This window comes from Perna viridis, chromosome 5 (genome assembly GCF_037379345.1).
Source record: "Perna viridis isolate PV_CMFRI_1.1 ecotype Kerala chromosome 5, ASM3737934v1, whole genome shotgun sequence".
NCBI classification, from domain to species: domain Eukaryota; kingdom Metazoa; phylum Mollusca; class Bivalvia; order Mytilida; family Mytilidae; genus Perna; species Perna viridis.
The window spans coordinates 51,282,170-51,295,108 of record NC_142449.1 but is presented as its reverse complement, the minus strand read 5'-3'; the positions used below and the strand labels follow the sequence as shown (position 1 = coordinate 51,295,108).

The 12,939-nt window shown below is 32.5% G+C and overlaps 1 protein-coding gene across 2 annotated transcripts; it reads right to left on the bottom strand.

Moving 5' to 3' along the window:
- Window positions 1-5,190: 5,190 nt before the first annotated feature.
- Window positions 5,191-9,733, bottom strand: LOC148618146 (metalloproteinase inhibitor 3-like). Of its 2 annotated transcripts, none has more exons than XM_088581698.1 (6): window positions 9,578-9,733; window positions 8,930-9,040; window positions 7,301-7,395; window positions 6,769-6,874; window positions 5,923-6,047; window positions 5,191-5,303 (listed from the first exon to the last, which is right to left on the bottom strand). In XM_088581698.1, exons 2-6 carry the CDS (start codon window positions 9,033-9,035, stop codon window positions 5,277-5,279), a joined length of 459 nt encoding a protein of 152 aa, XP_088437824.1. In that variant the 5' UTR covers window positions 9,036-9,040; window positions 9,578-9,733; the 3' UTR covers window positions 5,191-5,276. The 2 variants fall into 2 exon arrangements, with proteins under 2 accessions (XP_088437824.1, XP_088437823.1); XM_088581697.1 differs by having other exon boundaries at window positions 9,479-9,598.
- Between the last annotated feature and the right edge of the window lie 3,206 nt (window positions 9,734-12,939).

The following is a 12,939-nucleotide window of genomic DNA, read 5'->3' as shown; positions in this document are numbered from 1 at the left end:
AAAAGTAGTTTTCATACAAAATTGTATTGAAATACTTATATTCCTTGTAATGCATATCTCAGAATGTAAAAAACTACAGATATCTTCCCTACAAGTGGGATAAGCAGACTTATACACAGGGTAGGGATCTATGAAATTAGTCTTATCCAATTTGACAATTCAAAGGTGAGTTTTTTTTATTTTAGGTAATCTATAGGTATTTGTGTTCTACAAGTATTTTGACATTATCAAAAAATTAAAGCGTTGAACACTTTTATTAAACATTATTCGTAGCTGAATTAAGAAGCATAGGATAACGACCACAGAGCACGGAAGTTGAAAATCAATAACGTTTACTTAATACGTCGTCTCATATTTGCACCCAAACCGATTCTTGTCTTTTAAAAGGGATAAGTACACTAACTGCCAAATGTAGCCAGATTTTTAATCTTCGTTATCTAAGCAACCACTCAAAAAGACACAAATGCTTTTAGTTTTTGCATTAAATTGTACATTGACGTTTGAAAGAAACTTTTGAATTACAAAAGAATGTAATAATGTTATTATTTATAGTTTTTTACTACAATATTATCACTTTTGACAACCGAAATGAGATAATATTGGCTAATATTTCTAACTGTTGTTGGTGTAAAATACTTTGAAATAAAGATAGCTTTGAGATATGTTTTGCAAAAGGAGAATTTCATCAATTCAAAATATGTAGACAAGCCACGTCAACAATCAGTCGATTAAACCGAAGAATTTGAGAAATGTAGAAAAAAAAGATTGAGTTGTTAGCTTTTGTTTACTAATAAAGATATTTGGAGTTTAATGATCATATATTATCATGCCATATGCCTAAAGTAACAAACCCAAAACAGTCTCTCCAATATGTATATATCCTAACCGTACAATAATAACTGAACAATCCTAAATGAACAAAAAAAATGATAGTCTTTTTGTTTTGTAGTCCTCTCAAAAACTGAACAATCTTGATAACAATTTGGATCCCGAAAAGAAAATGTAGTATAACATCCATATGCAAATTAATTATAGAAATCTGGAAAATTAAGAATATTAATCATTTGGAAAAAATAAATATTTAGGGAATGTTTCTGAATTTTACAGGTTTAATACAAAAAACCTGACTTGCGGAAGTTTTCACTTTTAAATTATAAATAAGTGTAAATCGGACCAGGGTAGACTACGGCAAATCATACTATTTTGAATAACATGTGCAACAGTTAAAAGCATACCTTAAAGTATAATTTAAAATGTATTCCAGTCCAAATATTGATAATTGGTTCATAATTAAAACCTTATGTTACTGGGATTATTTGAATCACTGAATGCAGACCAATCGACGTAATTGACGTCACTGTGCAAAGTAATACAAATATTCTGGTTTGCTTGAAAACAGCCACCAATCGAAAGGCTAGTTGCAAATCAACTTTAGTTAATGTAGTTAATTCTTTTCATTCATACTGTTTAAATAGTGACACTTGAAGTTAGAACATAAGGTCATAGTAATTTATTTCAGGACAGTCGTGCTTGGCCGAGGATACATGTTGATGTATAATGTACATGTAACAACAGCAATTTTAGGTCCAATGCGAAAAGTTAAAGACAACATTTAGGGCTTGTATAGCACCTTTACATGTATCAACCAGCTAAAATTACAAACAAACTTCTTATATACTCACGCTTTGGTATGAAATGCGTAATAACCTACTGACTACTCGCCAGTATATTTCGGTTCACCTGTGATATTAAAGGTGTAGCAGCTTTAAACATTTTTGTTGGGACAGCGTATTAAGCAACATAAAATAGTCTAACAATACACATACCATGCATTTGCTATCAAAAGTACTCGTTGAAGTAAGTTTTACTGCCATGGCTTCAAGTTACATTCGAGGTTCATAACATATAATAATAGTACCACAAGAGTTTTTGTAGTGCCTCCGTTCTTTGCAATCAGACAAGTGTGATGAAGGTACACAAACACATTTCTTTATCATAAAAGTTAACTGATAGTGAAAACGAAACATGACATACAGAGGCCAGAAATTCCTGCCTTGGGACAGGCGCAAAAAATGCAGCGGGCTCAAAGTACTTTGGTGTGATCACAACCCATACCCTTTTTAAACTGGCCACTGTGGAAAAATATTGCACAATTTAACATACCAAATCAGTCTCTTGTTAAAACATGATTATACGTTACAAAAATTAACGGGTTAGCTCCACACAAATTTAAACCTACAAAGAGTTATGCCCTCATCGAATGTAATATCAACTCCTATGGTCCCCTACCGGGGTTAAGAACCATTGTACATCATAAGTCGTATAATAAGGTCCTGACCCATTTCAAGTCGAAAACTGCTTTTAGTATGTTATTTTCAATGTAAAGACCCCATGAGCTAATCAATCTTAATAAAAAAAATGCTAACTTTAACGAGTTAACAACAATCGTCTACTTCTGTGTCGGAAAATTTCGCCACATCCGTTAAAATATGTTAGCCATTCATAGTTCTGATCTTGCATTTTACATATATAGGACGTCGCCGACGCTCCGCCCATATTATCACATTCTTCACGTTCAAAATTAAATCTGAACAATGAAGTGCTACAAATGTATTATCTGAATTAAGTGTAGATCATTGCACAAAAGCCCCAATTTGATATTAATGTTTTAATGGCTATAAATTGCTATTGTTAAGAGTCATTGTCGTATCATTTTTCTTTTTGCTAGCAAAACTGTTTATTTCTGGATTTCTGTACGCCTCATTGGAGTTTCAAGGGTAGGCATTTGAACACCGACGTCTGACGGACTCTGCGAGGTGCCGCTTCATGTGAACACTCTGTACAATTTAGGAGGTAAGTGTGTCAAGCATTTCCTTTCATTGCATTTACAACATAGTTTGTAATCGGCTTGCAAATGGAATAGTTAAGTACGGATCCACTTCATAACCAAAACCACTGCATTTGTTCTCTCCCCTTTTAAACTGATCCCACACTCAGTACATACATTACAGTACAAAGTTGTGTGTGTTCCTTCATTCGGTATTTCATGTTTTTATAAATGTATAACACTTCATGAATTCAAGTCGCCATCTTTTAAGTGAAGAAGGTTGACACACTAAACACCAACATGGCAGACTTACCGCGCTAGTGTAGTTGTATGAATGAAGAGAATAAATGAAAGAAAAGAAAACCAACTTTTCTATTTAGTCTTATTTGAATTAATATACCAAAGTAAGTTCCTTTTTCTACTTTGTTATAAGTTTGTTGAGAAGCATAAATAAACCTAAATTAAACATCATCGTCTAAAGAGTTGTTTCATTGACAACTTTTCGTTGTGAATCTTTTTGTTGCCATGTAAACAAAACATATAACAACTCTTGAGAGGGAAATCAATCGTTCCAGTTTTGCTTCAAGTTTATTTTAATTCAATATATCTAATCTAAAAACATTTTATGCCATCATGCACACGATGCATGCGCATGTTCAATATATATAAATTCTGGCATTTCGTGTTTTAATATATGATTGTTTCCAGCTCTGCACCGTGACCAACATCCCAAATGACGGGATGTCATAAGTGCCATTGCTTTATTTATAACTAAGGTTCTACTTATCTTTCTCTTGTATCGTTTCACTGATTGCCGAAATATGCTGCGTAATCAATTATACATGACGATGATGTCATTTAAATACTAAACTAACACCATCAGAAAAGATCACAACTTATATATGGATTCTTTTAACTGACAAGGAAATGTTGTCAACAAAATGTACATATATCTGCAGTAATTAATTATGTGATGTGCTTCTTATAAATGAGATATGTTTACGACAAAATAAAGTATTATGTTAAATCCTAATGAAGGAACAATGTTTTACATTGACCAATAGATTATTTTCTACGTGGTGACACTATTTCTACCTCCTGACACGGCTAAAAAGCGGATGGTGTTCGTAAAATATCAAATACAGTTTGCATTCTTTTCATCCCATTTATTATGAAATCTAAGACTCTTATTTGATTTCAGTTTTGTTTTATATTTTTGGTAGTTTCTACATTTATTTTTTACCAACATCTGTGTCCTTCCAACAAAATGACTCATCTGTCCATTTGTTTCGAAGTATCATTGGCTGACTGAAGAGATTCGTCATACTTTGTAAGAAATAATTCCAAATCATCTTCCAAATATACAGAGGAATATGTTTACAAAATGCTAGAATTTTCAATCGACAACATATTTGTCCAGTGTGATGGACGTGTTTTTCAACAAACGGTCGGCACTCCAATGGGAACAAATTGTGCTCCTTTACTTGCCGACCTATTCCTTCCCTCTTATGAGGCTGACTTTATAGCTGATCTGATCAGAAAGAAAGAATATCGTTTGGCTAGATCATGCAATCTCAGTTTCCGCTATAAGATGACGTATTATCTTTAGACAATCCTAATTTCGGGGATTTGATACATCGCATCTACACAAAGGATAGAAGGATACTACAGACACTGTGAAGTCAGCCTCATATCTTGACCTACACTTAGAAATCGATGGTAAAGGAAAACTATGGACCAAACATTACGACAAACGTGATGATTTTTCATTCAGAATTGTCAACTTTCCTTTCATCTGTGGCAAAATCCCTACGGCACCAGCGTATGGAGTGTTCATATCAAAACTCATACGTTATGCCAGAGCTTGCCGAAACTACACAGACTTTTTGTATCGCGCTAGAACTCTAACAAATAGGCTTCTGGAACAGGGTTATGTTGCTACAAGATTGAAGTCATCACTACAGAAGTTTTATGGTCGTCATAATGAACTCGTTGATCGTTATGGTGTATCCATCTGCACCAAGAAAACTGATTTATTCAACGGGTCATAGTTTTCCTTTCCTCGTTTGTCTACCCCGGACTTAACTTTTTATTAGCAACTCGGCGGGTGTTTCGAGAAAAGCAGAGGACGCTTACCCTACCGGTGCACCTGGTCCATGCTCCCAGTTTTTAGTGGAGTCCAAGTTGCTCATTTGCTTTTGTTACTTTGTATGTATGATTTTGTTACTTTATGTTCTTTGTTGTGTATGTCTGTTTTCCATGTCTTGTCTTTGTCCCTGGATTACATTCTTTTTATTACCGCTATAACCTTGGTTCCCTTGATTACGCTTTGTAAGCTAAACCTATAGAAAACAAAGACGTCATTTCATTGATTTGAACATCATTTTATAGATATAAACAGTCAGTATTTAATGTTAATTACTAACACGTATTTATAGTGAATTCATCTCTAGCAATCTTGGAAACAACTGGGATCCTGAAAAAGAAACGTTGAATTACAGTTTTATTCATTGTTCAGAAAGAGTTATTGATCACATAACCACTCTTAGTTTCTTTTATTTTGGTTGGCGCGCTTTTGAGATAAAAATTATATAGATTGTACATAAAATTGGCATTTTGCAAGGGTTATTATTCTTGATTTGGTCTCATTTGGGTGATTGTATTAGGAGACAAATGTTTGATTTTCTTAAAAGTGCAGAGCTGAATGCAGAAATAGGTATCGTTTGTTTGGTTGGCTTCTTTACACAATGAATCACTTTACCATTGATAATATCTGTATGTTATGTGGACTGGTACTTAAGTGAAGAAGTGTTTTATTTAAAAGAATCTGGCATAAATTACATATGTGTTTGCAATACAGATTAACGAAATATTACTGCTATATTTTCCACATTCAGGTTTTGTTGCCAATTCTAATTACAATATAGTTTTTTCTATACATATTAAAGAACAGTTTACATCTGTTTCGAGGGATTTATGATACTTTAATAGCATGGCATGATCTTTTGAAGTAGATCCTCTCTTATACATGTTCATAGTAATGTTTATAAATTTAAACTACTCTTTATTTATTGGTAAAAGGTGAAAGTGCATGCCTTGCACGTGCAGTCGAATTGTCCTTGTGCAATTAACTTCTTCTGGCAAACTTTCAGATCTGCTGTCAGCTTCCAGAGGTCACACAGTATAATCCTCAGCCTACTTCGTTTCGTATCAACTGTGCCTTTTAACAGCATTAAAATGATTTAGCAAATAAATTATTTCATAAAGGCAGTAATGCAAAAGATAACATATGATAGTGAAGTCAGTGTATACATTATCCATTATGCCCACTACTTTCAAATATGAATAATTACGTTTATTGTGCATATCATCAAAAGACGCTACTGTCATTTAAAAAAATGGTTTATAAATGATGTTTCATGAGCATATTGTGGCCATTTATATAGAGCACGTCCACAATTACAGGATTTCTTTTATTAATCATTGCCACTATATGCATTGCCTATTTGCTATGTAATCAAAATAATCGAAACAGATATCGCCATTACGAACGCTTTGATACTATGAAATAGCAAAGATAAACATACAAAATGTAATGATAAGAATTGAATGTTTCATTTTTGATAGTTCATCGACGTGTACATGCGTTCACTGTAGCTAGAGCTTCAAAATAAAAGGTATTTAATAAAATGTTTACAAACAAAGCGGGTCCTGTCCTTTTACACTTTCATTTTATGCATGGAAATGGAATTACGATCAGGGATATATTTATTGTACATTAGTAGTTCATACGAAATTTGTTATTCAGGGTAATCAAAACCTCAAATGAGAATATGAAATACAAGCGTAGAAATTACCTTGCTTAAGCTAATTGCTGAGACTAAACACAACTCAAATAAAACAATAGTTAAAAAGTCGTCAATTTGATTTTGAATCCTCACCTCCTAAATAATACGTTTTGTCAATCACCAGTGGAACTTTGCATATTCCATCATTCCCTGGCGTCCAAATGTCTACAGTCGATTTTCCTATGAAGTAACTGGAGTTCTTACAAGGGGAAAGAATCAATGCATCATTAATGTCCGATCATTTGGTAATATTGTAAAATACACATGTTATGAACATTTAGAGACGAAAAAAGAGCTCAGATATTTAAAGGATTGATATTAGGTTTATGGTAGGTATAAATGGGGAAAGGAATGATACGCATGTATGGTGTAAAAGTTGTAGGGATTGCATACCACTTACTGATAACATAATTTTTCAAGGTTTTTGTGAATTATTTGCTTTCCCACTGTTTTAAATTTATGATTGTTCCTCGTATTATGTAATGCTTTAGTTTTCGCTACTGATCGCAAATAACGAAAATAAAACAGCCGCAAAAATTTCAATATTAACAGTGTCTCGACATAGTTATTAAACGTTCATTGACACTTTGTGTTTAACATGATAAAATACAAACACATTCTTTACCTTGTAGATATTATATACACGAACTGTGTAGTATATTTCACCAGTATTGTCTTCTCCCACGGAACGAGTCATTGACAGAACCTTTGCACGAATTACTAAAATGCAAATGTGTATGGGCATTATCAACTTTATTGTAATAACATTTAACATCATAACATAGTAAAATATGTAATTCAGGGAAAATAATATTTTGTGGCATTAGTTCATTGTGATGACGTCATAATTCCAACAATTTAACGTCCTTTAACAAAAACTGCTGCGAATTGTGAATTTTGTTGTGTTTGGAACATCTTTACATACAGAAAACTATGTCCACGCGCAAGGAATAACTTTATATTTTCAAATATGTACATATAATTTTTTATATGTATTCACTGACAGAAGTTGTCTCTTAGATACGGAAATGTTTTCCATTCCACAAATATAACCAGTAAGTGAAAAAAAAGTTTCAAATTTGACAGAAAATTTGAATATTGGTAAACTACAAGATATTTCGCTGGCCTATCAATGCATGATTATTTTTTCACATTTGCTATGGATTCAAGTCAGCAAATTTACATTCAAATCACTTAGAAACAAATGATCAATTTTCAGTCGTTGTATTTTAGACCAATAAGACTATATCGCCCCTTCTTTTGAATACAATCGAACTGATAAAGAATTCAAATATTCAAAGGCGAAATGTAGCAGTCATTTAAGTGTCTTAACATAATTTCTTAAAAAGAAATTAATTAAATGATTGACAGAGAGAATGAATGGCAAGCAAAGATGTTATACAAATTAAGTGTTATCAACCAACCATTAAAGCGAATAAAAAAACCTTTTAGAAACATATTTTCAGCATCCAGTAACTCATTTGGAAAAGTAGTATTTTGTAAATCATATATATAACTGCCACTCCTCTGGTCAGATTATTCTTCACCAAAAAATGTTTACTAGTTTCATAAAAAAAAAGGATTGATTGTGAATTTTCGATTCTTGGGAAGATAAAACAATGCTTAAATGATAAAGAATTAGTAAAAGCCATGTTATCAAGAACAATGACGTTTTTTTAGTTAATTAATTTCTGTGAAATACATATTATTGTTTAATTTTAAAAAGCGATATTGTAATGAACGTATCAAGAAACATACATTTTGTTCAATCCGGATAAATTGTCCTTTGAATTTCAATCGATTTAAGTTTTGTAACATGTTCAGGATAGGGATACGTAAAAATGGTCATTAGATGTATTCGGAAAAGAATTTCATAAAAAAACCTTAATATCATTCAAGATGCAAAACAGTAAGCATGTAAAATCTTTCTCAGAAACATACCATTTTTACATCTTAGCCTTATGCCGATTGTCGTTCATCATTGAACATCTATGGACTAATCAGATGAAAAAGTTTTTTTTGACTTTATTCAATTGTTAAAAGCATACTAAACTATTCAATGTATATCTATGGTAGACATATTTTTTAAACAATGAAGAAAATGTGGAGTCAGTTCATGATGAAACTTTGTACACAATATATTTACATCTTACAACTTTCTTATGATTCCGAATATCTATGAAATGTGTCAACCCCAATCTGTATAGTTAACGTTCATTTACATTTCGTTTATAACAACATTAAAATTACTCACAAAATTCTGATTTGCAGTAATCCTGATGGAGATACGACTGTGCGCATGTGCAGGAATCTACACCAACTACCAGAGCAAGCAAGGATAAAGCTACGATCAGCAACATCTTAACTGAAACGAAGTATTTATCCATAAGTGGATCGCGGCTCTTAGTCATATACTTGTCAAGGGGCAGAACTATATAGTAATGTAGAATTGAGTCAAGGAAAACATAAATAAATGTATGAAGTAAAAGCCCGAACGGATTTTAGGGAATACTTTATCCATATATATGAATATTAGGATTTGAAAGCCAAATTCAGAATGTTAGATGAGACACCTATCGGTCGAAAGTACTTCCATGGATCAATATGTACGTAAATTTGTACAAATAAAAAAAAGATCAATGATATCATATATTAGCTTTGATCGATTTAGCTAGGAGTAAAGTAGACATTGCACACTGAAAGAAAGGAAATTTATATGGAATTATCCGAAAAATAATGAGCTGTTTACTAACTGTTTTGATAACTGCAAATGACAAAAATAGTGAATAATTCAAAGACAGACCTTCAGTACAAAATTCCGTCGTTTAAAACAGCGTCAAGCGTCTTTTACACATTATTCATTTATTTAATGATCGTAATAAACATGTTTCTTTGTAATTACCTCATTAAATTTACATGACATCTTTACACATGTGTTAACATTGTAAATATGTTCCGGTGCAGTCAATGGTATGTATTTCCGAACAACAATCCTAATAGTTTATGTCTTTCTTGACCAAATTTATTTTCATTACTTCAGATTTCAATCAAGTTGAAATTTTAACCGATCGGTGTATCCACGGAAACTTCCATATATGTTCATAACATTTATGCGTGGTGTTAATTCCAATTTATTATAACACCATGTCTTTATGATATTGATCACTAAGTGCAAACCGATGTCACACTCTTGTAATTAAAGCATTTCCTTCAAAGTCCCTGTATGGGGTAAACTTCCCACTTGCAAATCAAATGAATGCGAATACTTAAAGTTACATTAGTGGTCCAATTATTCAACAAAAATGACATCTTTCTTCAAATTGTAAGGGTGCGAACAATTTTAATTTCAAAAATGGTCCCAAATTATTGTTAAAAATATTAAAACTGGCAATATTTGTAACAGGTTGGTGGTTGCAAACTCATATTTCAGTCAAAAATCTTCAAAATGACATATATTTGCGAAGTGTATGTGTGTGAACACTTTTAATATACCTATTAGTCTAAAATTATTGTAAGGGTAATCAAGGGAACCAAGGTTAAAGCGGTAATAAAAAGAATGCAATCCAGGGACAAAAGTCAGACATGGAAAACAGACTTACACAACAAAGAACATAAAGTAACTAAAATAATACATACAAAGTAACAAAAGCAAATGAGCAACACAGATTCCACTAAAAACTGGGAGCATGGACCAGGTGCACCGGTAGGGTAAGTGTTTTCTGCTTTTCTAGAAACACCCGCCGAGTTGCTCATAAAAAGTCGAGTCTAGGGTAGACAAACGAGGAAAGGAAAACTGCGCTCCGTCGAAAAAAATCAGTTTTCATGGTGCAGATCGATACACCATAACGATCCACGAGTTCATTATGACGACCATAAAACTTCTGTAGTGATGACTTCAATCTTGTAGCAACATAACCCTGTTCCAGAAGCCTATTTGTTAGAGTTCTAGCGCGATACAAAAAGTCTGCGTAGTTTTGGCAAGCTCTGGCATAACGTATAAGTTGTGATATAAACACTCAATACGCAGGTGCTGAAGGGATATTGCCACAGATGAAAGGAAAGTTTGTCGTAAAGTTTGGTCAATTGTTTTGTGTGAATCTGTAAAAAATGTTAAAATTGTCTATTTCATTATTATATTGATGCCTGTGATACATATATTTCAGACCAAATTCTTTAAAATGAGATATTTTTATTGCAAATTGAATGATTGAATGCACTTGAAATATCCTTAATGGTCTTAAATTATTGTTTAAAATGTTAAAATTGTCAAAAAAATTATGTGTGTAGCTTTGATACATTTACTACATCAAATTTTTCAAAAATGACATCTTTATTCAGATTGTAAGGGTGCGAACGATTTTAATTTCAATGATGGTCCAAATTATTGTTAGAAATATTAAGAATGGCAATATTAGTATGCGGTTGGTAGTAGCGACACTTGTATTTCAGTCAAAAATCTTCAAAATGACATCTTATATATTTTAATAGACCTATTAGTCTAAAATTATTGTGAAAAATGTTAAAATTGTCTATATCAATTATTCTGATGGCTGTGATATATATATTTCAGACCAAATTCTTAAAATTGAGAGGTTTTGTTTTGCAAATTGAATGATTGAAATATCCTTAATGGTCTTATACTATTGTTTAAAATGTTTAAAATAATAATAATTTATTTCAATCAAATGTCTCAAAATGACGTATCTCATCAGGTTGTAATTTGTTGAACAGTTTAAATTTCAAAAATGGTCTAAAATTCTTGTATAAAATAATAAAATGGCAAAATTATTATCCTTTTCGAGGTTGCGACGAATGACATATTTCTACCAATTGAAAGGGAATCAGCATTTTATATTTTTAATGGTATTGTTATTATTGCTCAATGTGTTAATTTGTCAAAATTAAAATCATACGAGTGTCTCGGACACAAAATTTTCAAAAAATGATTTACGTTTAGAAATTGTGTAAGAGCGAACATTTTATAACAATCTATAACGACCAGAAATTAATTATTGTACAAATGTATTTTCGGTTGATATTTAAAAAAAAATGACAATGAATAATGAACTGGACAGCTGTAATAATTACAAATTCCTCTAAAACGAGCTTGTTTAAAAATCATTTTAATTGCTGTCATAGAATTATGGTAGGTACGTTGCTAGCGGAACGATTTATTTGATTGACCAATTAAAATTATTCCCGCGCCCCATTCCCATTGCCCTATTCATTTACCTCATTCCCAACGCCACATTCCCCGTTGCCCCATTCCCCATGCCCCATTTCCCCATACCCCATAAAATATCCAATCAGAAACATACATGTATGTAATATTTATAATAATCATAATGTGAAACGATTGTCAAGAGCATAGATCATTGGCTTTTACATCCTGAAATCAGGTAGAAAAATTCTAAATAAGATAACGTAAAAATTCTAAGTAACTTAAGGTTGATATCAATGTAATTACAAAGAGTAATCAATGGAACTAAACATCTACCGGATATAAAAAACCCATGCAATTCAGGTACAAAAACCAAATATGAAAAAAAGACACACGCAGCAAAGACCATAAAACAACCAAAATAACGAATACAAAGTTACAAAAGCAACACGGACTCCACCAAAAAAACTGGCAACATTGACCATGTGCGCCGGTAGGGTAAGCAGCCTCTGTTTTTCTAGATTCACCCATCGAGTTTCCCATAAAAAGTCAAGTCCAGGGTAGATGAATGAGGAAAGGAAAACTTTGACACGTTTAATAAATCAGATTTCATGGTGCAGATGTATACAATGTAACGATTCACGAGTTTATGACGACCATAAAACTTATGGTAGTGATGACTTCAATTTTGTAGCAACATTACCCTGTTCCAGATATCTTATTGTAAGAGTCCTAGCGATAATCAAAAGAAGGTAATCCAGGAACAAAGACAAAACATGAAAAACAGACTTGTACAATAAAGATCATTAAGAAACTGAAATAATACATACAAAGTAACAAAAGCAAATAGGCAACTCGGACTCCACGAAAAACTGGGAGCATGGACCAGATGCACCGGTAGGGTAAGCGTCCTCTGCTGTTCTAGAAACACCCGCCGAGGTGCTCATAAAAAGTCGAGTCCGGGGTAGACGAAACACAACTATGACACGATGAACAAGTCAGTTTTCATGGTGCAGATGTATACACCATAACGATCAAAAGTTCATGATGACGACCAAAACTTCTATAGTGATGACGTCAATTTTGTAACAACGGTTCCAGAT

Bases quoted from the DNA above. Each gene is read 5' to 3' on its own strand.
- LOC148618146 (XM_088581698.1), bottom strand. From the start codon at position 9,035: ATGTTGCTGATCGTAGCTTTATCCTTGCTTGCTCTGGTAGTTGGTGTA. The intron at 6,048-6,768 runs GTGAGGATTCAA...TGCTGTTAAAAG, and splicing joins CAAAACGTATTATTTAGGAG to GCACAGTTGATACGAAACGA. The intron at 5,304-5,922 runs GCATGCACTTTC...TTTCTTTTTCAG, and splicing joins AATTCGACTGCACGTGCAAG to GATCCCAGTTGTTTCCAAGA.